Source organism: Pectinophora gossypiella, chromosome Z (assembly GCF_024362695.1).
Source record: "Pectinophora gossypiella chromosome Z, ilPecGoss1.1, whole genome shotgun sequence".
Taxonomy (NCBI): Eukaryota; Metazoa; Arthropoda; class Insecta; order Lepidoptera; family Gelechiidae; genus Pectinophora; species Pectinophora gossypiella.
This window is the reverse complement of record NC_065433.1, coordinates 14978140-15001769: the sequence shown is the minus strand read 5'-3', so window position 1 is coordinate 15001769 and position 23630 is coordinate 14978140. Positions and strand designations below refer to the sequence as shown.

The window sequence follows — 23630 nt, the reverse complement described above, 5'->3', positions numbered from 1 at the left end:
CCTTTAGAACAGAATAAAAAATATGTATATTTTCATAGTTTTGTTACTAATAGATGAAGTTAAATACTTAAGTGAGTTCAAAATAATGTAAATAACTAAGAAGTTATTGTGCAGCAGTATTCTATTTTATATTAATTATGTTCCAGGGCATGGAAGGCGGACTAGAAAAATTACAAACATTAGAAGATTCTATGGTCCGCAGAAAGGACACCACAGTAGACGAAGAAAGAGGCAAGGCTCCTGTCTTTACGGTCCCATTATCAAACATCGACAATTTAAGGGAAGGTGAAAACTCGCACTTTGAAGCGCGTCTTACACCAACTGATGATCCGAATCTGAAAGTAAGTTTTACGTTTTGAAATGAGATGTAGACGTACGAATCGACGAGTATAATTTGTTTACATTTATTAATTGATACCAATATTTTTCTAGGTGGAGTGGTACTGGAACGGAAAATCCCTAAAGGCTGGTTCCAGATTCAGAACTTTCTGCGACTTTGGGTTCGTTATTCTCGAAATATCTCCCACGTATCCAGAGGATTCTGGCGAATACTTGTGCAGAGCCTACAACAACTATGGTGAAGCAGTAACTACAGCGTCAATGAAGGTGCAAGGAAAGAGAAACATTATTCTAGAATCACAGCTGCCGAAGGGCATGGAAGGTACAATCGACAAAATTGCTGCCCTAGAGGGTTATACAGGCACTGTGGATTCGATGACTCCAGAAGCGGAAAGTGGAAATCCTCCTGAATTCATTACTACACCGTCTGACCTTATCTTGTCGGAGAATTCATCAGCTCACTTTGAATGCCGACTAATTCCTGTTAATGATTCTAGTATGCGAGTAGAATGGTTCCATAATGGTAAACCACTTTTGACTGGATCCCGAGTCAAAACCATAAATGACTTTGGTTTTGTTATACTTGAAATTGGAGGTGTGTATCAACGCGACGCTGGTCTTTACACTTGCAAAGCCACGAACCGACACGGCGAAGCAACCGTGTCATGTAAACTACAAGTTAAAGGTAGACAAGGCATTATTCTTGAACCTCAATTACCATCACATTTCAAGTCTGGTACTGAAAGTATTCAAAAATTGGAGGAAACTTTGCATAAACGCGAAGAAATTACTGTCGAAGATGAGAAACCTAATCCTCCTCGTTTTACTGTGGAAATCAAAGATAACATTGACGTCCCTGAAGGTGGGCCGATCCACTTCGACTGCCGTGTTGAGCCGGTTGGTGACCCCTCAATGAGGATAGATTGGTTCTACAACGGCAGACCTTTCGCGACTGGTTCTCGCGTGCACATGCTTAATGATTTCGGATTTATTGCTTTAGACATCGATTACATCTACGCACGCGACGCAGGTGAATATACCTGTCGTGCTACCAACAAGTGGGGCTCTGCAACTACCACTGCTAAGATCACTTGTAGTGCCAAACGTGATATTATTTTGGACTCGCAGTTGCCGCAAGGCATGAGCGGTGAAAAGATTAAGGAACTTGAAAGAGGACGTATAAGCGATGCTCCGAAGGAGGAACCGGTCATCAGTTCACCACCTAGGTTTATTACACAGATCCAATCACACACTGTTGAAGAATCTGAGGGCGTACGATTTGAATGCCGCGTAGAACCTAAGGAAGATCCGAAACTGCGTATCGAGTGGTACCGCAATGGAAAGTTGTTGCCCTCTGGACACCGGTATCGAACGGTGTATGATATGGGCTTTGTATCTCTTGATATCTTGTACGTATACGCAGAAGATTCCGGCGAATACGTATGCAGGGCTGTCAACGATTTTGGGGAAGATTTTACCAAGGGAACAATATCTTGTAAACGTAAGTACAGTATAGTAATAAATGTTACCTGTACCATATTACTATTGAAATTAACATTGAAATATTAAATTTTCAGAACTGCCTGATATTATTCTCCAAAACCAAGTTCCTCGTGGTATGAAGAGATCTGAAGCTCTGACTCAAATGGAAGCGACCATCAAGAAGTATACTTCAGAAATATTCTTGACTGAGGATGACCTTTACGATGCTGATAAAAAACAACCACCTCGCTTTGTAACTCAGATTCAAAGCCAAACAACATTGGTAGAAATGGAATCAACAAAGTTTGAATGCCAGTTAGCACCTGTAGGAGACCCTAACATGAAAGTAGAGTGGTTCTTCAATGGGAAACCTTTATTACACAGTGAGTATTAATACAATTCGTTAGAAGTAAAAATATAGCTTTTGTTTATTAGTCTTATTATTAGTAGTTTTATTTATTAGTTTAATTTAGAGCCGTGGTAGCCCAGTTAGTAGAACGCTTGCCTCTCACTTTGAGGTCGCAGGTTCGAATCCAGCACAGGCCTAAACCCATGATTATCGAATTTGTTTTCGAATTCATGTTTGCATCATAAACGATAATCACATGCTCAGCGGTGAAGGAAAACATCATGAGAAAACCCATATTCCCGAGAAATGCATTACGAAGGTATGTGACCTAACCTGTATTGGGCTGGTATTTCCTTCGCGGGTGAAGGTCAGACAGGCAGTCGCTTCTGTAAAAAACCGGACCTGTTAAACACAAAACATTAAACGTTAATTTTTCTTTTTCAGAAAATCGCTTCGCACCCATCTACGATTTTGGTTACGTAGCCATGAATTTCGGCTGGGTGTACCCTGAAGACAGTGGCGAGTATGTTTGTCGCGCGACTAATCTTTATGGAATGGATGAAACTAGAGCTATCATCAAGACTGCCGGTAAACCGGGTATCGTGTATGATTCACAACTCCCCAAGCACATGAAAAGTATTGAAAAGATTAGAGAGATGGAAGCTTCTTGGCAGGTGTAAGTATTTCACTTGGCGTACAAAAGTAGTAAAATTATCATGTATCATCATATTAATATTCGTGTACAGGACACAAGAACAAGTGGTGGATGAGACCAAGGCACGATCTGCACCTGTGTTCGTCAGCCGTCCTGATCCTGTGACGGTAGAAGAAGGCGAGTGGGCTCGCTTCTGCTGCCGTGTCACTGGTCACCCCAAACCGCGAGTCATGTGGCTTCTTAATGGAAACACCATTGTCAATGTAAACATCTTTTTATATTATGATGATTTTATACAAATCATTATGTTATTCATGTTTCGTCTGTGGATTAAAGAACTTTATTAATAAACATGGCAAAGAGACTGATGTGCCTCAACGTATACTGACTATAAAATTAAATATGACAAGAAATGTTTAATTCTAGGGTTCAAGATATAAGCTTATCTACGACGGAATGTATCACTTTGACATACCGAAAACAAGACAGTATGATACTGGTAAAATCGAAGTCATCGCAAGAAGCTCTGCCGGCGAGGCTTTGGCTACGACCGAACTTAAAGTTATTCCGAGACACGACGACTATAGAGGTGTATTGAAAAATGCTCCACGACGTGAGTACTTCCGATATTTCACAGAAACACTGTCTTACCTATGATGACAACGCACATAAAGCATACAACGGACTACGAAGTTCCTTAATTTTTATTAATGCTTTAAATCCTTAGGGTGAATTTTCTCTAATATCATATGACATATTTTTAAAAGAGCTTTTGAGTACTTGATGCTTTTTACTCACATACCAAATCACGCACACACCAACAGACCGCTTTAGCACATTAAACCCCTATATGCATCCCTTCGTCCTTCCTCTCTATCCTAAGATGAAGCGCAGCTAAATCATCTGCTTCTACCGGCTTACCATCGGACTCTAGCAGAGGTATGTGTTTTATACAGTAGACTGTTAAACAAGAACTTTAAATTAAATTAATCTGTTGATTTCCATACAGCTTGGTATGATGAGACAAAACAACGCACTGAAACTGAATTAGAAAAAACCTTCGAAGAGAGACAGACGCTGCAACGTCAAGGAGTAATCGACCACAGACCTGAATTGAAACCGAAGGTTGTTAAAGAACCTGAGACCGAATGGCAACAAACCGTCAAAAAGAAGAAGAGTGAAGAATATTACAATAAACTTCAGGAATTAGAAAATGAACAAGTTGTGAAAGAAAGCAGACTGAGGGAATCGACTCACCAATTTGCTATTCCTGGTGATAAGGTCGTTAGCAGCTCGGTTGCTAAAGGAATGGCGCAAAAATACCAAGATAACCTGTAAGTAATATATGCTGGCATTAGAACACTATAGATAGATAGCAACATAAAAATGTATTTTTTTTATTCAAACTTTATATATTTCCATTTCAGAGAACAAACCGAGGAGGTGGTTACGCAACAACAAGTACAGAGAAAAGTAGTGAAACCTAAAATACCTGATCCGTCTGAATCCACCGTCCATGGCAAAGAAGTACACGTCGCCAAGCAGAAACAAATCCAAAAGGAAGTAGTAGGCGACACAGAAATAACTCGTAAGATTACTTCTACGGAAACTACCGAAATGGAACACAAGGCACAGACACACGAGCGAGTTGTGGAGGGACCCGTGAAACCCAGCATGCCTCCGGTCTTCACCAAGAAAATGCAACCTTGCCGTGCCTTTGAACATGAACAAGCTCGTTTCGAAGTGGAGTTCGATGGCGATCCGCTGCCTACAATCAAATGGTACAGAGAGAACTTCCCAATCAAAAATTCACCTGATTTCCAAATACATACATTTAGTACAAAATCAATCCTCATTATAAGACAAGTTTTCGTGGAAGATTCTGCGGTGTTTGCCGCAGTGGCTGAGAACAGAGGAGGCACCGCTAAATGCAGTGCTAATCTAGTTGTCGAGGAGCGAAAGCGCCAAGGCAGAGGTGGAGTTATTCCACCCAGTTTCACTCTAACTGCGCAGAATGTTAATGTTACAGCTGGACAATTGGTGCGCTTTGACACAAAAGTTACCGGAACCAAGCCTATCGATGTTTATTGGTTAAAGAATGGCAAGAAAGTTCAGCCAGATATCAGGAACAAAATCTTAGAAGAAGACGGAACTTACACTCTTTTGATTCTTGAAGCATATCCACAAGATTCCGGTAAATATGAGTGCGTTGCTATTAACAGCGCCGGCGAAGCAAGATGTGATGCCGAGTGCTCGGTCAACGCTCCAGCTACAAAGGAAAAACCAAAGCCTCAGTCAAAGGCCGCAAATGCTCCTCCAGAAATCATTGAACCTCTTAAAGATAAAGTAGTTGCTGAAGGACAAGCGATCGAGTTCAGCTGCAAAATCGTTGGGAAACCAACACCTACTGTACAATGGTATAAAGGTGATAAGTTGATTAAACCATCGAAATACTTCCAAATGTCAAGAGCCGCTGATGAATACACATTACGTATTTCGGAAGCTTTCCCAGAAGATGAGGGAGACTACAAGTGCGTGGCTTACAATTCAGGAGGCCGCGTCACTGTCGCAGCCAAGCTCAAAGTATCGCTGCCAGATCAAGCTGATACTCTGCCTACACTCACGCCTCTACGCGATGTCGTCGTTATGGAAGGACAACCGGCTCAATTCAAGACCCATATTACCAGCAAACTGAAACCGACTATTCAATGGCTTCGTGAAGGTGCTCTTATTCCTGAAACTCCTGATTTTCAGGTAAGGTTCCCCTAATAGTCACGGTTTCAATAATCGTTAAATTGTTTATTTTTCGTTTGTTTTTAGTATTTGCAATGATCAATTTTGTTTCTTCTTTTCAGATGATCCACGAAGGCAACAACGCTGTTCTGCTGATCGGTAACACGTATCAGGAGGACACGGGCACGTTTACTTGCCGTGCGACCACCGCCGCCGGCCAGGTCGAGACCTCGGCAAAGCTAGTCGTCAAAAGTAAGACATAGATACAGGCAGCGAGCTCGCGTCGCGCACTTTTAATCCATTAATGTAGTGTTTCTTTGTTTCATCTCTATACAACATGAGATCGGGTGAAAACTACTTATTAAATTTGAAAGTTGACAAGCGAGAACAATATATTTCAAACAAATTTACACAATCGTAGCGGTTACCGCAATAACGACATCCGCCCGCTTCTTTGAGTCAGCCCGTAATCGCAAGTCGTGATGTTATGACACTTACGACCGCGACATTGTCACCTCGTTTATCGAGTCATGGTATAGACGGAGCCCTTCGAGGCCACAGTAGGCACGATACGTAGACTGCGCGGAAATACGACTACGCTGCGCGCACAATCTAACAAAATGATTTGCAAATGGACTCAGTTGTAAATTTAACTCAGTAGCATAATTTGGGCGAATTTCCGCATCTAACAACGCTGTACATTTGAGCTTTTTGTGTAAATAGTCCTAGACATGCGACATACAGGTGACACCTGCGATCTTCGAGCGGCGAGGCTGGAGCTTCCTTCCTTATACATATTGGACACACGTAACATGTGATTAACAGGAACACGAGACATTCTACAACTGTTTTGTTTTGCTTTTACCGCTACGATGTTTAACTAAATAATGTATCTTTTTTCGAATATTATGTGAATTAGACCGAAAAACGAGACGCGTTTTTAGCGAATCGTCAAATGTATTTTTCACCCAATACTCTATAATAATTTTAAGCCTGCGCTGAAGTTAATGAATTAATTTGGCCTAATTAACCTTGAAGAATTGAATATACTTTATGCTTTATGTGTTGAGATCTGACCTGTGAAACAAATGCGACTGATCTCAGTGATGTCTATCTCTAATTTTACATGATCATTTTAAGTGAAGTTTGCCAGGTGATCATTGAATGGGACTAAAGTCAGCTTCTGTGAACTGTGGAAGTGTCAGGTGATACGATGTTTTCGTGTGCAAATTTACGTCGAGCATACGAGACCGTCATGTGGAGAACAGTCCTTGCTTCAGCTTTATCCTTAGCATGACTTATTGTTTGTACTGTCCAAGATTTTGGCATTATAGATAAGACCCGTTACACCTAACAAAGTTGCACGTAGGCTGCGGTGTGTTTGCGTCGTCGCCTAATGTCATCTAACAGCTACGACTAACTTTGTCAGTGTCATGTCGTACGCGTATTATTCAGTCCGCCACACACGGATGATAGGGCGGGTCGTTCTCGCGGAGCGCAAAGTTACTCGTGGTTGTTACCGCGCCGCGCCGCGCCGTATCGCACAGTGTCGCGCCGCTAAGTCCGCTGTCAACTCTTCTAAGACAAAGAAACATATTATTAGTGTTAGTCGCGTATTACGGCGGCGAAGCATCTAAACTTAAAGTACGCACGCATCACTTGCCTTGCCAGTTTCTATGTTTTGGTAAACACTGCCGATGATGATGACCTAATGTTTTCTGCAAGTACAAATCCGAACTGAATGAGATTTTTATAGTTTAACGTTACAGTGATCCTTAACTTAGTTTGATTTAAGTGCACGATATTGTTAAAATTTATTGTGTTGTATGTTTCACCTAATTGTATTAAGTTACTCGTATTAGGCGTGGCAGTATTTTATCACTTAATATTTTTAGTGCCTACCCATATTTAATAATATATTTATGAAATGATAATTTTTGTATGTTACCTTTATGTGAAACTGTTTAATAAACGCTATAAATTAATGATAATTTCGCATTTTTCTACACACAAACAGATTTTTTCCTGAAACTATAAACAATATATGTTAGGGCAGTACGACATTCATCATGACGCATTTTACACTTTGCACTGACACTTAGTGCCTGCTGTCCATCAAACTATAACCCGGGAACGGCTCCTGGTTGCGTGTGGATCCACTTAACTACCTCCAACCATGGTGTACCCGTGAACGAGTGCACACTTCGTGTTTCTTGCGTTTTCCTTGATGGGTAGCGAGGCTACTACAGTTGCTTTGTTTTAATTCATCGACTGGCACTACTTTCTAAACTTCTTCCTTTTTATTTCATTTCATTTTATGAACTTGATTGTGATTTAATATGTCACATTTCTTCTTTTGCTAAAGTTGTAACTAAAAAGATAATTAACTTTTCTCTAATACTTATAGTTTTATCAGTTGATCTTGCGCCAGTGATTGAATGTTGACTAATTTATTAAATAGTGCCTCTATTAAGAAAATGAAACTGTATCGACGGATCTTATATGGTTCGCTAAGATGTTAAACAAATATTGATTCAGATTTAGAACCCATGCCAAAACTACACACAAGGAACACATCAATGAATGCCTTGATTATTATAGGCAGATACTTAATTAAACACATCTACTCCGAAGATCGATATATAAAATTGTTACAGACCGAAGCCTACTCACATATTTAGCCTCAGGTAATAAGAAAATCACAATCTATTTTGAAACATGTAGTTTAATATTTTTGGCTAATATATTGAAACAAGATAACATTTGTTGTCTGTCCAGAGTTGACACCGTAGCATGGAGATTTAAATACATTATGTGTTAGAAATGTGAAAATAAAACGTAGAGTAAAGATTAGGTTTTTAATTTAGGGAGTGGGAGTAGAATATATAGTGAGTAAATATTAGTAGAAGTAGTTGAATCGTCTGTAGGTAATGGAATTCCGATAAGGCTTCGTACGTATGACACTTATAGGTAATAAGTAAAGCAGCTAAAAAGGATCTGTATTTTTCACTTCGGTAAAGGTATGTATTGAAACAAGTTTGGGTGATGTAAGTATTACGCATAAGGTAAGTATCATACAAGTTTAGAAAATGTTATATATCACATACCACCTATCTAAGTCTTGTAGAACATTAATCATCTGAGAGTGTAAGATAAAAGAGAACCAACCATAAATGTAAAGGAACTAGGCGATCGCAGAACTTTTATGCTTCTGAATAGCAATAGTATTTTGTCCCATAGAAATTATTATATATTTTCACCGAGTTGAACTCAGTCCTCATTGTTAGAGCACGTGATTTAAATCTTGTGACAAAATCGTTGAACAATATTAGGTTTGCCTGACATAGAGTAGAAGTGAAAGTTTGTATAAAAGTATCCCCGGTCACCGTATGCACATAAACTCGCATCCGCCTCCTCTGTGTGCATCGCATCGATCAAAAACGGCATGCTCGGAGTCGCCGGCGGGAGCGTTCTGAGGGCTAGATTCCATGTATGCTGGTTCACCTACTATACCAGCGCGGTTTCATACAAACTCGAATTACATTTCGTCATACAAACTTTTGTCGACATGACCAATTGTGTATTTGCCTTAGGCTTCATTCATAGTAGGTACCCAGATAGTAGGCAAGAAGTAAAGTTAGTAACGCGTAATTAATAATACGGGTACTTACTAAATAGTTACCTACGAAGTAACATAACTATCTATATCTCGATGGGGTACATCCATCGCAAGATGCACTAAGTACCCACAGCTCAGAAGTTTTCTGTTACTAAGTAGAACATAATAATTAGTAGTAAGAAAATAAGTAGTAGGTAAGTAATAGATAGAAAATCAGTTAATAAAATACGTATAAATAGGTGGAAGGGAAAACTGAAAAAGAGGATGGTGTTGGAAGTGTTTGCGAGTGTGGTTGTTCCGATTTATTTCAATACCTATATCTACACAATGCGTTCCGTTGCTTATCACCCCGAGGATGGTGTCAAGCTTGACGAAGGGATTATCACTACTCTGCCGACGTCCAACTACTTACCCGTTCCGTTTAGTCATCAGCAAGTAACCAGATGTTAAGCCACTAGGTTCTATTTAGGTGCTAAGCTAGCCGCCAGTGCGGACGTAGCTTTAAAGATGAATATGATGAACCGTATAGTGATAGGTGATAAGCACATCTAAATATATAAAAGGAGAAACTGACTGACTCACTGACTGACATATCAACGCACAGCGTAAACGGCTAAACGTAGGCACTTGAAATTTGGAAGGGACGTAGCTTAGATACCTTAGAGGTGCACTAAGAAAGGAATTCCCGAAATTCCCACGGGAACGGGAATTAGCTGGAATATTCTTTTTTATGAAAAATCTAAACCACTTAAGTTAGACGCTTGAAATTTGGCATGCAGGTACCTTAGTAAACTGAAAGCTTAATTGCAAAATTCCCACGGGAACGGGAGTTAGCGGGAAAAAACGTTTGTATGAAAAAATCTAAACCGCGTAAGATACGAGTAGATGTTTCCAATCTAGCATGCATGCATAGGTATCTTAGTAAATATAAAGTTTAGTTATGGCTGTATTTTGAAAAATGGGAGTTGAAAAAAATGTTGTATCAAAAAAATCTAAACTGCGGTAAGTTAGATGCTTGAAATTTGATATGCACTCCCACACACACAAAGATCTCTATTTTATAACACGCCACGCGGACGAAGTCGCGGGCAAAAGCTAGTCGTCTATATAAGTACTATAATAAGTTCACCGTGCAGGGGCCTTAGCCAAGTTGCAAACGATCACGAAAAACATGGACATCGATGTATTTTATTCGACTATTGTCGTTTTCGTAATCGTTTGCAACTTGGCTAACGCCTCTTGAGTAGAGATAATCCCTTAGTCAAGCTTGACACCATACTCGGGGTGATAAGCAACGGAACGCATTGTGTAGGTATAGGTATTCAAATAAATCGGACCAACCACACTCGCAAACACTTCTAACACCATCCTCTTCCGTTTTCCCTTCTTCAGCGATTTCGTGTCCTTCGAGGAAAGGCTAACACACCACTCACAAAACAAGCTCAGACCCAACGTTCGCGTTGTGAATGCTATCTAAGTTACCTACTAGTACTACCTTTTATAGTTACACAGACCTTTTAGATCTCTAAAAAAATAATTCAATAATGTAGGTTGCCCTTAGTAACCTACCTACTAAAATCAAAATTGCTGTTGGTAGAATAAATAGGTACTTACCTATTACATAAAATGTTTTCGGTAAAGTAGCTATATAAACAAACTACCTAGTTAGCTACACTCAAAGATCTTTCTTAATATGATAGCAAATTGATTTATTGCAAAATTACACAAATTGTGAACACACTGGTTATATTGTATTAAATTAGGATTAGGAGTTCCCATTATACTTAATGTTAATATTTTAGGCAATTGTGTGGTGTTAGGGGCAATACGATTACAAAAGATCCTACAGCGCGCGCATATGAGGGCAATGGTACTTACCAATTATATTTCCCTCAATCAGTGCTTATCGCTATACCCCACCCACTAGGGTTGATTAATTCTTTCAAATATTTTTCGTCTCAGACGAGGCCCTAAGCCGAGGTTCGCGCCCAACTGGGCACCCTCAGGCCTGTTGTCTTAAACGTTGTACCGGGTGAGAGCCTTCAGCGCTCCCCATTCGTCCGGCCAAGTAGTTAATGCCATCTGCGTCAAATCTACAATAAGTCACGTCAAAAAAGAAGGTACCAATTATAAATGAAACGTGATAGAATCTGCGAAGTATCAGATCCGGATACCTATTTAGATTAACTTGTTTATTTTATCTTCAATTTATTATCAGTAGGGAGCCCTCCGCACTTCTCGTATTATGTCTTGCCGTCCAAGAAAAATATACTTACTTATTATAGATTATTGGAGAGAGAGAGAGCTCAGAGAATATTGGAGATATCAAGTATAAATACTTATTTACAATATTTTTTATGGATTCAGCTGTTGAATATCTGTAAAGTAAGGCGAAAAGGTGATGGAAATGTTATAAGTATACCTACCAGGTAACTATGTACTTAAAGACAGTCAGTAGTCATGTAAGTAGATATGCTGTTATTATTCATGTCCTTTTAATGTTTATTTAAAGAACCTGTACTGAAAGTGTTATAATTATTTAACGGTCTTATACTAAGAGAAGGATAATAAAGTGAATATGGTACCACTGAGGCAAAAAAAAAAAACATCGAAAAGCCAAAATCTAACTTTACGAAATGGGGTTGTTAGTGCGACCTACTACTTTGAATCGCGAGTTAGTTATCAATGGGCAAATCACGAAATGCCGGATATATGATCTGCCCAGGCAGATCTCGATGGGCCCAGGTTTACGACAATATCTTACCTCTGAGATGAGAAGATAATCTGTCTTAAATAAGAAATTCTAAATTAGAAAATAGAAAATGTTGTAAAAACTGTGTCCAAGTGCCACACGACGTCGGTTCGGTGACTACCGGATCTGCGGTGCGGTAAACCGATTAGAGGGTTTAGGCGCAGAAGACCTAATTCTCTAAGTGGCTAATTCTTAAAATGGCTTAATTTTCTTCAGTTAATTATGTAGTTTGAACGTAATTATGTACCTAGTTAGTAAGTACCTAGCTAGTAGATGTAGGGCCGGTTTAAAGCCATTTAGGTAAACCAATCCGTTTAAAACTAAAAAAGCCATTTAAATAAAACCGAAACCGTTTTTCAGTTTAAAGCGGCTGCTGTTGATGACTATGTTTTCTTAATTACTTACTTATAACTATTTTACCGAGATAGGGATATAACGGAGTTCCTATAAACTGTGTAAATATTTTTTTAATGGGTAATATACTGTTATTTATAATAATATTCTTCGCGTGTTTAGTTCTAGTTGGTCCGTCGTGGATACTTTCTATTGATATTCTATAAGCTAATTATGTACAACGAAACATGACGTCAAGTGACAAAAAATTGCCCATAATGAAGTTAAACACAGTTCTTTTATTGTTGTAGGCGAGTTTTCAACAGTTTAAATTTGTTTGGTTGTTTTACATCCATAATCAAGCCTATTCGATCCCACTACAGGGCAAAGGCCTCCCTGAGATCTTTCCACTTCTCTCGACTTAATCAATAAGCAATATTATATATTCTTTTATAAGCTGAACATCAAATCTGACACGAGAGGGACTCGTAACCACAACTTTTTATTACATATAACAATGCTTTACCAACGAGCTATCGACTCCTATAAGACGACTTTTTTAATTTCTATGTGATTATAATGATTTCCCGACTGCGGCGAAGCAAATCAGAGGGTTATGTGTTTGACCGCTATGTATGTAAGTATGTATATAATATGTATGTGTGTATGCACGTCTGATCCAACCTAACTTCTGAACCACCTGTTTAACAAATGAGCGACACTAGAAGCATCTTGATTATGCGGTGGTTATAGTAGGGGAGCCCAAGCGGGGATTTCGTATGTGACTCGAGCTCAGCAGTTTAGTATTAGAAGAGAATCTTTGTGCTATGTTAAGTACTTTTACCAAGTATGGTCCCTCAATATAGTGACGCAGGGCTAGGGCAGTCGATCAGATTAGTAAAAAAAAATCGATCCTCTAAAAAACTTGAGCACATCAGATTTAAACAAAATAAGTTAATTACTTACATACAGAAAACAATACCCCTTTCATAATCTGACGGTTTGAGCGTGACTTAAAAATTTGACGGAATCACAAAGCTGCAAAAAAAAAACGTTACCTTGAAATACTCAAGCGCAAATATTTTTTTTTTATTTTAAAGGAAATAGTCTAAAATTGATAGAAATACCATAATCTGCCGATTTTCATAAGCCTAAGAATGTAAAATTATTAAAAGAGTGTAGTATGTACAATTATTAAGAATTATATTATATTTCCCGCTCGATGCCTCTCTTCCCTTCTCACTCTTTCTCCACGTCTTACTCTCTCGCACTGCCCCACACTATTGTCTGCCGTAGTGTTGGGTTTTTACCCGGAAAATTCCCGCGTTTTGGAAAATTTCCCAATTCTGAGGGAAAAAACCCTAAAAATTCCCATTTCAAGGGAAAATATTTTTTATCGCATATATTTGTATTAAAGTTAAGGATGTCCAACAAAGACCATTTAAATATAATGTATGCCTACTTATGCCCAAGTTATTTTCTGTCGTAGTGTCGTATGAACTCTTAAAACTTAAATTCGTAATATCTTTTGAACGGAATGTTCGATTTTAATAAATCCGTGCAAAGATACCTACATATTATAGGATATATAGGATGTTTTTGGCCCGAGAGAATGTCATCTTCGAGGAGCAACATAGTTTTGTGCCAAGGAGGTCAACAGTTACCAACTTACTCTGTTGCTTGGACACATGGACAAGAAATTGGAAGGCACGAATACCTACAGATATTATTCACTTGGACTATGAAAAAGCTTTTGATCGAGTTCCTCAAACGATTGATTGCTAAATTAGAGCACTTTGGAATCAGAGGCAATCTCTTGAAGTGGATTGAAGGCTTCCTGTCAAATCGCACCTTCTCTGTGCGCATCGGAGAATCATACTCTGTTCTCAGAAAAGTCCTCAGCGGTCTGCCGCAGGGAGCGGTGTTAGGACCAATTTTATTCAGTATTTTGAATTGTCAGATTAAAAAAATTCCTTCACAAAATCATCAGATTAAGTATTCACACCCTCTAGAATGTCGAGCTGAACCACCTGTATAATATTCTGACGCGCCCGAGTATTTCGATGTCACGATTTTTTTTGCATTTACAAATATCAATATAAACTTTTGGTCACGTCCAAATCGTCAGTCTTTATAATAGTATACTTTTTATAGTGAATTTAACCTCTCTTATGAGTTTCTGACGAATCCGAGAAAAAACATTTTTTCCTTAATTTCTACGTGGTAGTACAGCTACGTGTCACCAGCGATTCGTCAGACTAATATTTTTCTGTAAACAGGAGTTCGTAGACCGTTCACGTTATTGAACACTGACGCGCTTGAAGTTTTTTTTGTAACTGATTTTTTTTTACATTTTTGAAAATTTAAATACACGCTTCCCCCACCACTAAACAGGTATACATCACATAAACTTTTTTTTTCTTTAGCATATAATCTTTGCGATCCAATAGGTCTTCAAAGTGCTCGAGTAAAAACGCATTTGGCCCTCTGGGCTCCCCTACTATTATAGGCTATGTGACGCTAAATTCAATGTGGAGCCCTCTAAAGGACATACAGTGAGAACATGTAGCTTACGTTATCAATAAAGATTTGTATTTTGTATTTGTATTTGAACGAATGAACATTTTTTTTCGTATGAGTGTGTTGGGTATCAAATGAAAGGGCTTAATTTGCACTGTGTGTTTTCTTGTTACTCGATAATTTTTTACGTTGACTTGATAACATGATTGCTCAAATATGTATGTTCAGGATATGTATTATCTCCAAATCTTACAAAAAATACGTATCTGAAGAATGTTATCTTAATAAATAAGACCCCTAAATTATTAATTAAAATTTAAGTTAAAAAACTAATACTAGACTTAGGAAAAATCACGCTTAATGAAAAAAAATTGCCGTGGTAAGCAATCTCTTAGGACAGATTGGCATAGGTACGACCTCGGCTATCTTCTAAACATCACTATTCGGACGAAATTCATAAAAAACCTATTTTCTTGTTTCATACTTTTAGAGCGTGATTTTTCCGTAGTCGGCTTTTAGTTTTAAACTTACCAATGCATTGTTTTAGTTACGATTGCACAGGAGTTCAGACTGAAAGACCCGCTCGTGTATGTTTCTTCTTTTTTAGTTTCTTTGCGATTAAAGCTTATTAAGGAGCTCATTATTGAGGATTATTGAGGAGCTCGGTGGCGCAGCGGTAAACGCGCTCGGTCTGCGATTGTTGAAGTTAAGCAACTTTCGCAAAGGCCGGTCATAGGATGGGTGACCACAAAAAAAAAGTTTTCATCTCGAGCTCCTCCGTGCTTCGGAAGGCACGTTAAGCCGTTAGTCCCAGCTGCATTAGCAGTCGTTACGCACTGGGGCCGCGTGGGTGGTTTAAGGCCCGATCTCCCTATCCATCCATAGGGAAGGCCCGTGCCCCAGCAGTGGGGACGTTAATGGGCTGATGATGATGAAAGTTTATTAAGAAGTCCAGCCACTACTAAAAGTAGTAGACATAATAAAAAATATTTGTAGTTAAGTATTATATTCCTTGTAACCTTCATTCATTTTTATTAATTCTGAGCCAGCCTGCGTGTATGAAACGATTGATGAAAGTGGAGGAAGCAAGAGTAAGTAGTAGATATATGTTAGGATCGAAGCAAATGGAATTTCATAGTCTTTGTCTCCCCAGTGGGAAATACGTTTGAGTTAAGCCATTTAGAGAATTTGCACTTTTGGGAACTACTCGTTTTGCGACTCTGTTGCCTTTTTGAGAATGAGCCCTTGCACCTAAACAAAAAAAAAAACGTTAAAATTGCCTTGCGGCTTTAAAAAAATCTAACGGTAGATAGATATATCATGTATATATAGCAATAAAACCAGTATAATAATAAGTACCTAAGTAGGTGTTATACAATAAAAAAGCTGGTCAAGTGTGAGACCGACTCGCGCAACTACGGTTCTGTCCGAACTACCACATATTACAAAATTACTACTTAATAAAAAAAAACTATTGTCTCGACAAAGACCGCGGTTAGTATTATACCAACTGCAAATAATTTTGTAACCGGAATTTTTTTTATTTTGTATTGGAACAACAAATTACGATTTCGGATTACTTGTGCTGTAAGTTTTTCCTTTTTGCTAAATTTAATGATTCTAGATCTATGGGAATAACCCCATAGATTTTGATTTGTAAGTACTATTAAAAGGTCGACTTGTGCATTATAACCAGTAGGGCAAAAAAATAAATATCGACTATCATGTAACGAGATCCCGCCTTATCACAGGAAAGTTAAAAACTTTAGTATGATCGGCTATTTATCAAAAAAGTACTTTTGTATACGGTATCTTACGAAAAGTAACGATATAAAAATTGCAACCTATCACACTTTACATTGTCGGTAAAGGGGCTATGGATTATCTGTTTGCAGAAGTGGTAGTAAAAGAGAGTGGGGTTGATCCGGCGACAGTGCGCGTTAGGGCCTTTTTATCCTCTTTCTTTTATTCCGTGGTTTCAAGGGAATGTAGATGTCGCAGTCAGATTGTATAATTCGCTGTATTACGTTACGGCTAGCTGTTTTCAAAAATAGGGCCGTTTTGTAATGCGACGGTTCAACGATTAGCTGTATTAAATGCGGCTACGTAAAAAACCACCGAAACGTATTCGTCGCCATACGTCAGTCAACACGGCTAGCGGTAATGTAATAAAGCGAGGGATTGGGAAGAATGTCAATTTAATAAAACAATATTATTTATACATTTTTACGTACTTACCGATAAGTATGTCAATTTGCCATGATTTGCTAACTAAGTATTATGACAATCAACAGTGACAGTGGTATACCTATGAGAGCCACCACTCCACAGAAACAAATTATAGTACTTACTTAAATAAATAGTCGTTTTTATTTGAACCAGCAAAGCCCATAGAACTCCCCCAGCCTCAGGGGTATTTTTATTCTTTATTGGGGTGACTATTGTAAGTATAACAGCTATGGAACTACTAAGTATCTGTTTTTGAAACCACTAGACGGTCACATATCCGAAAGGCAAAAATCCGTTGGCCTTCAAAGAACTACAAAATCTTTGGTATCAAAAGTCTAATTTATCGATTGACTAAAAGTTATTACATTATAAATGATAGGTAAGATAGGTACTTACCAAATTATTAAGTACTTAACTAATAAATATCAAAGATTATGGGGTAACGAGGTTAATATAATATCGTATTATACAGGGTGTTAGTGACATCGTAACTTTGAGGGATGATTCAGACCATGATTTTAAGTTGATATCAAGTGGAATTTTCCGTCTGAATCATCCCCCTCAGTATTAGTTACGATGTCACTAACACCCTGTATATTTTTCCATGGTCCATAGTCCGCCTGACCAAACATGGCATTTAACTGCCATATAATTTTAATAGAAGGTACCTATTTTAGACCATTAAAATTTTGATGTGCTAAACTTTGTTCAGTTAAATTATTGATTAAATGTTTTAAATTTCATTAATTCAAATGATTTGCTCCAATGTGAGTACAACATTTTTTAATTAGATATTACATTAAATATCCAGTAAGTACGCATAGACCCTGCAAAGAATCAATAATACTTACGCACATACATAATTATTACGACGGCGGTGCATCTATAGATACGTAGCCTATTCAGTGACATTTAGAATCAAAATTATTTCCATAAAAATCTTAAGTGATGTACTTAGTATTTTTTTAAGCTATGCGGCCTACTTATTCTAACAATATATTGAGATACGACTTAACCTTCTTGCGAAAGTTTATTTTGGCCTAGGAACCGAATGCTTTGTTTAACAGAATAATCCAGGCATGTGTTCTATATAGAATAATGTAGTTGGCAACTGACTAGGCGTACTTAGTACTCAGATGATAAAGTAAAGGAATACATCTCGGAATGTAGTTATCAACGTATTATTCATGATAAAGCTCATAATAAATCCTAGTCAAAAATGTATGTATACAGTTTGGTCATGGAATAAGTATGTATTTTTTATTAATCGACCACTTACTTATTTAATCTCACATACTTAATTGATAAAAAAAAACCAACATAAATATTTGGATAGATAGGTTGAAAATGAGTTGACCCCAATGAGATCAAATTTATATATATTGACATCTTACAATTCTTTTTTTTTCCAGAATCCCAAAAAACGGTTCGCAAAGCGTTCCAGGACAAATCGGAAATCACAAAAGTTATCGGTGAGAAGGGCGAAGTAATTACAAATAGATCGTTATACCAGTCGACAGAAGAGTCAAACATATTAAAAATAGACAATGCTCAAGATGTCGATACAAGGAAAATGTCTAGAACAGTACCATGGCGTAACCAAAGTCAGTCGGAATCTATCCAAATCACAAAAGAAGAAAACCTTGAAGTACGTCATTGGAGAAAACAGCGTCCTGAAGAAGTAACATCAGTTCAACAGACTGTCACAACAGAGGATGCAAATATTTTAAGAGTAAATCGCAAAGAGAGTATTGACAAAACTAAAATTGAAGAAGCTAAAGTTGAAGAAACTTTAGAAACAAAGCACTGGCGCAAACCAAGAACTCAAGAAAAACCCCAAGTTCTTGATAAAACTTCGGTAATAGAAGATTCTACCATACTTGACGTACAACAAAAAGAAGTTACTGACGAAGTACTTCAAACAAAATCCTGGAGAAAGCCGCGTGTACAACAAGAATCAAAGGACGTGGAAAAGACATTGGTAGTAGACGATTCTACTATTATGGGTGTGCAGAAAGTTACTACTCAGGAAGAAGAACAAGCTGCATTAGATGTAAAACACTGGCGAAAGCCAAGAGCGGAAGTAAAACCAAAATTTTTGGACACATCGAAACATACTGAAGATACATCGATACTGGAAGTGGAAAAAACGGAAATTGATGAAGTTGTTATAAAGGATAATTTGAAACCTAAGCATTGGAGAATATCCCATAAGGAATCCAAATCAAGTTTTGAAGAATCCAATATTATAGATATACAAGAAACAGACTCGATTGTAAAAGATGAGGGTCTTGAAACAAGACTTTGGCGCAAACCACGCGCAGAGGATAAAACGAGGCCATCCGAACCCGATAAGAAAGAAGTTGTTCCTTGGACACAAGAGGCTGTTAAATTACGTCCTACTAAAGTTGAAAAGGGTCAGATAGTAAAAGAAAAGTTGGAAGATGTAACTTTGAAACCGGTAAGAAAGGAGTCTATCCAAACTATGGAAACGTTAGTGATAGAAGAATCAATAACTCGTGAGGAAGACACAGTGATACTTAAAGTATCAGAGAATGAAGATATTGAAAAAATTGTAGGAAAAGAAGACAGCCTTGAGCAACGAACATCTACGTGGAAACGAGCACCTAAGCCAAAACATGAACAAGAAGATGTGACATCAGTACCCACTCGAAAAACAGTTATCCCTGAAGAAGAAAGAACTGGGGAAGTTCAAATAAAACCTGTTAAAACACCAATTGATGACGTTAAGCCGCAAGAAGCATCTTGGCGTACAGGAAAAAGACGCCCTCAGGAAGAACAACCAAAGGAAGAGGTTGTTCTTAAACCCATTCCGAAGCAAAAACCTCTGGAAGAAGAAAAGCCCGAGGCAGTAAAACTAAAACCTGTGAAAAAGGATAGATCTATTGAAGAAGATAGGCCTGAAGAAGTCAAATGGCCTACAGGTAAGAGACGTCCGAAGGAAGAACAACCAATGGAAGAAGTTGTTCTTAAACCCATTCCGAAACAGAAAGCACCAGAAGAAGAAAAACCTGAAGAGGTGCAACTAAAACCAGTCAAAAAAGAAAAATCTGTCGAAGAAGATAAGCCTGAGAAAGTCAAATGGCCTACAGGCAAGAGACGTCCTAAGGAAGATGAACCTAAGGAAGAAGTCGTACTTCAACCTATTCCGAAACAAAAAGCACCAGTAGAAGAAAAACCTGAGGAGGTGCAAATGAAACCAATCAAGAAGGAAAAAACTGTCGAAGAAGACAAGCCTGAAGAAGTCAAATGGCCTACAGGTAAGAGACGTCCTGAGGAACAGCAATCAAAAGAAGAGGTCATCCTTAAACCTATCCCAAAACAAAAACCACTTGAAGAAGAAACACCTGAGGAAGTTCAGCTGACGCCTATTAAAAAGGAAAAGCCGATTGAAGAAGGTAAACCGAAAGAAGTTTCTTGGCGAACAGGCAAAAGACGACCTCAAGAAGAACAACCAAATGAAGAGGTTGTTCTTAAACCCGTTACTAAACAAAAACCTCAGGAAGAAGAAAAACCTGAGGAAGTGCAACTAAAACCAGTTAAAAAAGATAGATCTATTGAAGAAGATAAGCCTGAAGAAGTCAAATGGCCTACGGGTAAGAAACTTCCTAAGGAAGAGGAACCTAAGGAAGAAGTCGTCCTTAAACCCATTCCGAAACAGAAAGCATCAGAAGAAGAAAAACCTGAAGAGGTGCAGCTAAAACCAGTCAGGAAAGAAAAATCTGTTGAAGAAGACAAGCCTGAGGAAGTCAAATGGCCTACAGGCAAGAGACGTCCTAAGGAAGATGAACCTAAGGAAGAAGTTGTACTTAAACCTATCCCGAAACAAAAAGCACCAGTAGAAGAAAAGCCTGAGGAGATGCAACTGAAACCAATCAAGAAGGAAAAACCTGTCGAAGAAGACACGCCTGAAGAAGTCAAATGGCCTACAGGTAAGAGACGTCCTAAGGAACAGCAACAAAAAGAAGAGGTCATCCTTAAACCTATCCCAAAACAAAAACCACTTGAAGAAGAAACACCTGAGAAAGTTCAGCTGATGCCTATTAAAAAGGAAAAGCCGATTGAAGAAGATAAACCGAAAGAAGTATCTTGGCGGACAGGCAAAAGACGCCCTCAAGAAGAACAACCAAAGGAAGAGGTTGTTCTTAAACCCATTCCGAAGCAAAAACCTCTGGAAGAAGAAAAGCCCGAGGAAGTACAACTAAAACCTGTCAAAAAGGATAGATCTATTGAAGAAGATAAGCCTGAAGAAGTCAAATGGCCTACAGGTAAGAGACGTCCTAAGGAAGAACAACCAAAGGAAGAAGTTGTTCTTAAACCCATTCCGAAACAGAAAGCACCAGAAGAAGAAAAACCTGAAGAGGTGCAACTAAAACCAGTCAAGAAAGAAAAATCTGTAGAAGAAGACAAGCCTGAAGAAGTCAAATGGCCTACAGGCAAGAGACGTCCTAAGGAAGATGAACCTAAGGAAGAAGTCGTACTTAAACCTATTCCAAAGCAAAAGCCACTTGACGAAGAAACACCTGAGGAAGTTCAGCTGACACCTCTTAAAAAGGAAAAGCCGAGTGAGGAAGATAAACCGAAAGAAGTATCATGGCGGACAGGCAAAAGACGCCCTCGGGAAGAACAACCAAATGAAGAAGTTGTTCTTAAACCTATTCCGAGACAAAAACCTCAGGAAGAAGAAAAACTTGAGGAAGTGCAACTAAAACCAGTCAAAAAGGATAGGTCTATTGAAGAAGATAAGCCTGAAGAAGTCAAATGGCCTACGGGTAAGAGACGACCTAAGGAAGAGGAACCTAAAGAAGAAGTTGTCCTTAAACCCATCCCGAAACAGAAAGCAGAAGAAAAATCTGAAGAGGAGCAACTAAAACCAATCAAGAAGAAGAAACATATTGAAGAAGACAAGCCTGAAGAAGTCAAATGGCCGACAGGTAAGAGACGTCCTAAGGAAGAAGAAACAAAGGAAGAAATAGTACTAAAACCGATTCCGAAACAGAAAGAAGGAGAAGAAGAAAAACCTCAAGAGGTGCAACTAAAACCAATCAAGAAGGAGAAACCTATTGAGGAAGACAAGCCTGAAGAAGACAAGCTGGAAGAAGTCAAATGGCCGACAGGTAAGAGACGTACTAAGGAAGAAGAACCTAAGGAAGATGTTATCCTTAAACCTATTCCGAAAAAGAAAGAACCAGAAGAAGAAAAACCTGTAGAAGTGCAACTAAAACCTGTCAAAAAGGATAAGTCTATTGAAGAAGACAAGCCTGAAGAAGTCAAATGGCCTACAGGTAAGAGACGTCCTAAGGAAGAACAACCAAAGGAAGAAGTTGTTCTTAAACCCATTCCGAAACAGAAAGCACCAGAAGAAGAAAAACCTGAAGAGGTGCAACTAAAACCAGTCAAGAAAGAAAAATCTGTAGAAGAAGACAAGCCTGAAGAAGTCAAATGGCCTACAGGCAAGAGACGTCCTAAGGAAGATGAACCTAAGGAAGAAGTCGTACTTAAACCTATTCCTAAACAAATGGCACCGGAAGAAGAAAAGCCTGAGGAGATTCAGCTGACACCTCTTAAAAAGGCAAAGTCGATTGAAGAGGATAAACCGAAAGAAGTATCTTGGCGGACAGGCAAAATACGCCCTCAGGAAGAACAACCAAAGGAAGAGGTTGTTCTTAAACCCATTCCGAAGCAAAAACCACAGGAAGAAGAAAAGCCTGAGGAAGTACAACTGAAACCAGTCAAGAGGGAAAGACCCACAGAAGAAGACGATAAGCCCAAAGTTCTAAAATCTATTTTAAAACAACCTTCATTTGAAACTGAAGAAGAAAAATCTGAGATTGTTCAGGTTCCAGAGCAATTGAAAGAAAATAAAGTGGAAAAAATAAAGAAAAAAGTTAAGAAAGAGAGGTCTATGGAGGAAGTCAAAATTGAAGAAGACGAAGCTAAAGAAGTACCAGTGCAAGATATCCAGGAAGAAATCACAACTGTGGTAACAAAACAAAAGAAAGTAATTAAGAAACATAAAGAAGATAAGAAAAAAGGTAAGTGGGACCTAAAAATCGGATACCCATGTACATATTTTTATAATTTATGTCAAACATTATACATTTTAGAGTCAAGGATTAAATAATCTAGACAGATGCATGGCTAAATACATTACAATTATAAGTGTATAACTAAAAAGTAATTACTCTGTAAATACATATCAACTTAATAGATATATATACAGGGTGGCCCAGAAGTTCACGTTCAAAATGAAAAATTAGATAGAGGAGCTCATTAGCTACCAGAAACACCCCCCATGTATGTTCAGCAATTATTTACGGTTTAGGAGATATGACCCATTTTGTACCTTTTTCTAGATTTTCTACCTTACTTCAGAAATAATCATTTTGTCGCTATCCCTTTCTTAATAATTATTTTATTTTACTTCACAACTATGCCTAAGGCTGTGTACCGCTCAATCAAAGATAAATCAAAGTCAAATCAAAGATAAAAAAAGTTATCGGAAGTCAAAGTGAGAATTTGACCAAAATTGTTACAGTTGTTAAAACTTCGCCGAAGAATAATAAACACATGAGACTGTAACAATTTTGGTCGAATT

The 23630-nt window shown here is 38.2% G+C and overlaps 1 protein-coding gene across 50 annotated transcripts in view; it reads left to right on the top strand.

The window, feature by feature from the left end:
* Window positions 1–23630, top strand: part of LOC126379776 (titin) — a 109906-nt gene that overhangs the window by 27050 nt on the left and 59226 nt on the right. For 48 of the 50 annotated variants that reach the window (XM_050028639.1, XM_050028627.1, XM_050028605.1 and 45 more), the window contains 10 exons: window positions 147–341; window positions 433–1840; window positions 1917–2204; window positions 2615–2846; window positions 2917–3088; window positions 3252–3438; window positions 3835–4159; window positions 4253–5579; window positions 5681–5810; window positions 18424–23067. In XM_050028639.1, coding sequence (XP_049884596.1) covers window positions 147–341; window positions 433–1840; window positions 1917–2204; window positions 2615–2846; window positions 2917–3088; window positions 3252–3438; window positions 3835–4159; window positions 4253–5579; window positions 5681–5810; window positions 18424–23067 — 8908 coding nt within the window. The remainder of the gene's footprint in view (window positions 1–146; window positions 342–432; window positions 1841–1916; window positions 2205–2614; window positions 2847–2916; window positions 3089–3251; window positions 3439–3834; window positions 4160–4252; window positions 5580–5680; window positions 5811–18423; window positions 23068–23630) is intronic. The other 2 variants (XM_050028606.1, XM_050028607.1) reach the window with 2 other exon arrangements.